Raw genomic sequence first — 5,070 nt, 5'->3', positions numbered from 1 at the left:
GCATGGTATCTGCTGCCATAAGCAGCAAGACATGATTTGCAGAGTAGCATGCTTCTAGAGGTGGTTAGGTATGTTATGCGCATAATTTTCCGGAGACTTGGTCAAGGTGTGACCTTATTATTGGTGCCTCTTCCAGTGTGCCAATTAAGAGAGGGGTTGTGGAGGCAATTGGTGCTGCCACTCCCATAGGCAACAGTAAAGAGAAAAAGATCAAACAGGAAGCTGTTAAAAGAGTTGAGCTTGAAGAAAGTACTGAGGGTACTGAGGCTGGTCCTAAGACTAAGAAGAGGAAGACTTCAAGATCCCAGAAACAGTTAGTCATTTATAAGGAACCCGAGAGAGTGAGCCCTCCTACAGTTGGAAAGGAAGTTGGCCACCCCTTAATCCCAAGGACTTAAGTGAAGACCAAGGTATAGTCTTCTCTCTTTCAAGTTCCTGTGAGTTCCTCAGCCTAGGGTTCTTTGGAGTCCTTTGATTTCATACCCCAGTCTCCCTTAGGACCCTCTGGGCATACCTGTAGTAGACAAAAGATCATTGGAGAATCTGTAGAGAGAGAGAGAAGGGCAAGGGTTTTAAGTGGAGTTGGATATAGGACCTCTCTACGCTAGGGTTTTCTCCCAGCCGTAGAGTTCTCTCTCTCGTGTTTCACGAGCCTTCCCTCCCTTGACCTAGGTCTAAGGGTATTTTTTTCCTTTCATTCTTTTGTGATCTCGGCAGTATGGCAGATGATGTGGCTGCCGGGTTCGGTAATATGAAACTAACGTCTGATGAAGAGGAGATTATCCCTATATCCGATGAAGGCAGAGTGCAGGCTATGGAGAGTTGTAGCTTGAGTCTTATTGGGAAGTTTTTAACATGTAAACCATTCAATAAACGTGCAGCAAAGACTACTTTGAGAAGGGCATGGGGATTGGAGAATAGTTTACAGATTATTGAGGTGGGTCCGAATCTCTTCCAATTCAAGTTTAAAACAGAGTTTGATATGGCACGTATTCTACAAGATGGTCCTTGGTCATTCGACAATCAACTATTATTGCTTCAGAGATGGCAGAAGGGGATGACAGTAGGGAATATCAGATTGGAGTATGCTTGTCTATGGATTCAAATATGGGGTGCACCATTCGATATGGTTTCCCCTCAAGTTGCAAGGGAAGTTGGTAATAGAATTGGTAGAGTTGAAGAGGTTGAAGGGCAGCGACGACAAGATGAGCTGAATTATTTTATGCGAGTTAAAGTTGCTGTGCCGATTGGGAAGCCGCTGCGGAGAGGAGGTTTCATTGCTGGTTCAGATGGGGCTCGCAGTTGGGTAACGTTTAAGTATGAACGTTTACCTCTGTTCTGCCATTATTGTGGTCTGTTTGGGCACAATGTAAAGCATTGTGCATCGCACTTTGCTGTTAGCAGGAATGGTGGGGAGGTGGATTATCAATATGGGGAGTCTTTAAGAGCTTTGGGAGGGCGTCCACGTTCTTTCCCATCAAGAAATACCTATGGCAATACTGGGGCTGTGAAAGAACAAACATCAGAGGAGTCTACAAATTACAGTCCGGTGCAAGGGACTTTTCCGGCGACGGGTGTGGAAGATACGAACCCTAGTAAACAGGAAGTTGAATCCGAGAATCTAGGGGAACTACCTATTTTTCAGGAAGAGGCTAACGTGGAGTTGGGCAGAACAGATGACGTGCAGGAAGGACGTTCTTTACAGCTGGTTCCTAGTCCGGTGTGTGAAGATACTGATGTGGATTTGATGAGAGAAGTGACGGGGCAGCCAGCTGGGGTTGATTGTATGGAGGTGGCAACGGGTAAAACTAAGGAAGCCGGGCTTGGTGTTGAAGCAAGTGGACTGGATCAGAGGTTAGAGTTGGTTGGGCCTAGTTCTGTAAAGCCCAAATCCACTTGGACCAGGTTTAACCGAATGGACTTTGGGCTTGGAGGATTGTCTAAAGCTTTGCAGCTGCCAAACTGTGGAAAAAGGAGCAATGTATCTAGTAGGGAGGAAGAGCTGTGTGACCATTCTGATTTTAGGGAGACTAAGCGTGGAAAGATTGATGATGGAGATGTTGGAACCATTTTATCGGCGGGGGTGGAGAACCACCCTTGCCGGGAGCAATGAGGATCCTAAGTTGGAACTGCCAAGGGCTTGGGAACCCTTGGACAGGTCGTAGCCTTCGCAAATTAGTGAGGGAACAAGCTCCCATGGTGTGTTTTCTTATGGAGACACGGTTGGATACAGAGGGTTTTAATAATCTTTACGGTGACTTGCCTTTTCAGAATAAAATAATTGTTAAGCATCCAGATGCTGGTGGTGGTTTAGCTTTTTTATGGAAAAATGATATTAGGTTAGAGGTGATTAATTATACTGCACATCATGTGTTAGCTAAGGTAACTGAGGAAGATGGTTATATTTGGTTTATGACAGGTTTCTATGGTTGGCCAGAGACACAACAAAAACATAAGTCTTGGCAACTATTGGAATATTTGAAGACTTTTGTGGAGGGTCCATGGTTATGCTTTGGAGACTTCAATGCTATACTCCATTCTTCAGAAAAACAAAGCATAAGGCAGCCAAATAGTTCCCAGATTAATGAGTTTCGGGAGGCCTTGGAGAGTTGTCAATTAGAAGATCTTGGTTATAAAGGTTACCCTTTTACTTGGACTAACAAGAGACCGGGCGATGCAAATACCAAATTAAGACTTGATAGAGCTGTGGCAACGAAGGGGTGGATTGAGAAGTTTCCGGTCAGTACTGTAGTGCACCTTCTTCCTCATGCCTCGGACCATCTTCCTATTGCTATCCAGGTTCAAAAATTCAGACAGAAACATCGTAGAGCTGATCGGGGTTTTAAGTTTGAAGAATGTTGGTTGTTGTGGGATGACTGTGAGCCTCGGGTTCAGCAAGCATGGAGTTTGGCAGGAAGTGGGGCTTCGGGTTTGGCAGATGTGCATGCAAAAATTAGGGCATGTGGTGATGAATTAAAGGCATGGGGAGACACAAGGACTAGACCTGAGGAGGAAGAAATTAAATCCCTTCAGAATCGGCTTGATAGAATTAATAGAGCTGTCACTACTGATGAAAGTAAGGTGGAGTTTTTGGCAGTTAGTAAACAGTTGGATGATCTCTTGTTGAAACAGGAGATTTATTGGGCACAGAGATCTAGGGTTGCATGGTTGAAACATGGGGATCGAAATACTAAATTTTTCCATTCAAAAGCCTCACAACGGCGACGACGGAATCATATAAAGAGCATCATGAACTCACAGGAGCAGTGGGTGGAGGAGGTGGAGGACATAGCCAGGGTTGCAGTTGATTATTTTGATAATCTTTTTTCTGCAGGATCATGTCATCAAATGGAGGAGTGTTTAAGTACAGTTTCGACCAAAGTGACTACAGACATGCAGGAGATGCTTTCTGGGGATTTTACTGTTGATGAAATCAAGGAAGCTGTTTTTCAGATGGGACCAACAAAGGCACCTGGCCCAGATGGTATGAATGCCTTATTTTATCAAAAATTCTGGCATATTGTAGGTGATGATGTAGTGAATGCTGTGTTAGATTTTTTGAATAATGGAGTTATGTTACCAGATTTAAATCATACCAACATTGTGCTTATCCCTAAAGTGAAAAATCCTGAGAAAATGTCTGAATTTAGACCTATTAGCCTCTGTAATGTCATTTATAAGGTTATCTCTAAAGTCCTTGCCAATAGACTGAAACAAGTGCTTCCTGATATTATTTCTCCCACTCAGAGTGCTTTTGTTCCAGGTAGACTTATTACAGATAATGTTATTGTGGCATATGAGGTCTTGCATTCCATGCATGTTAGGAAGAAGGGTAAAACAGGTGCTTTGGCTTTGAAGCTGGATGTCAGCAAAGCATATGATCGAGTGGAATGGCTATTCTTACAGGGCATTATGCAAAAGCTGGGTTTTCCAAATAAATGGATTGAGAGAGTGATGACCTGTGTTACCACCACATCATTCTCTATTCTTCTTAATGGAAAGCCTTATGGGAATGTGACTCCGACTAGGGGAATCCGCCAAGGAGACCCTCTTTCACCGTATTTATTTCTGTTATGTGCAGAGGGATTTACATCTTTGTTGGCAAAAGCAGAATCTGATGGCAAAATTCATGTGCTTCCATTTGCAGAGGGGCACCGAAAATTTCTAACTTATTGTTTGCAGATGATTCCCTCTTATTTTGCAAGGCAACTCAAAATGAAGTGGAGGTTGTTTCTGAGGTGCTTCAGACTTATGCTAATACGTCAGGCCAGTGCATAAACTTGGAAAAGTCCTCGGTCTTTTTTAGTAGCAATACTTCAGCCGGCTAGAAGCAGGGCATTTTAAGGATTTTGGGAGTGCAGGAAGTGAACCGATTTGAGTCCTATTTAGGGCTGCCTACATTAGTAGGGAGTAAAAAGTATCATACGTTCTCATACTTGAAGGATAGGATATGGAAAAAGCTACAGGGGTGGAAGGGGAAGATGTTGTCTAAGGCTGGTAAGGAAATTCTGATTAAAGCAGTTGCTCAGTCCATTCCTACTTACACTATGAGTGTTTTCCAACTCCCTTTGAAACTTTGTGATGAGTTGGATGCAATGTGTGCTAAGTTTTGGTGGGGACAGGTGGGGAATGAAAGGAAAATTCATTGGCAGAGGTGGGAAAAATTGACGCTATCAAAAAGGGAGGGAGGATTGGGGTTTAGGGATCTAAGGGCCTTTAATTTAGCAATGTTAGCTAAACAAGGGTGGAGGTTGCTGCATGATGATAATTCTTTGGTGTTCCAATGCCTCAAAGCTAGATATTTTCCAAGAACCTCTCTTTTTGCTGCTAAGAAGTCACCAAATTGCTCTTTTGTTTGGAAGAGTATTGTGGCTGCTTTTCCTACTTTGAAGGCTGGATGTTGCTGGAGAGTTGGGAATGGCCACTCTATTCAGATTCTAGGGGATAAATGGATACCAAATTATCCAACAAATGCTCCTCTAAATCTAGTGGAAGATGAAGTTCGTGAGGCGACTGTTGCTGAACTAATTGACCAAGACTTGCATGCATGGAGGGCTGATTTTATCATGG

General features: G+C 43.4%; 1 protein-coding gene across 1 annotated transcript; it reads left to right on the top strand.

Moving 5' to 3' along the window:
• Positions 1-718: 718 nt before the first annotated feature.
• On the top strand, positions 719-2,113 carry LOC115986056. The gene has a single exon (XM_031108920.1). The coding sequence runs from the start codon at positions 719-721 to the stop codon at positions 2,111-2,113; it is 1,395 nt and encodes a 464-aa protein (XP_030964780.1).
• The last annotated feature ends 2,957 nt before the right edge of the window (positions 2,114-5,070 follow it).

This window comes from Quercus lobata, chromosome 4 (assembly GCF_001633185.2).
Source record: "Quercus lobata isolate SW786 chromosome 4, ValleyOak3.0 Primary Assembly, whole genome shotgun sequence".
NCBI lineage: Eukaryota > Viridiplantae > Streptophyta > Magnoliopsida > Fagales > Fagaceae > Quercus > Quercus lobata.
The sequence above is the reverse complement of the archived record's forward strand: the minus strand, read 5'-3'. Positions and strand labels throughout refer to the sequence as shown.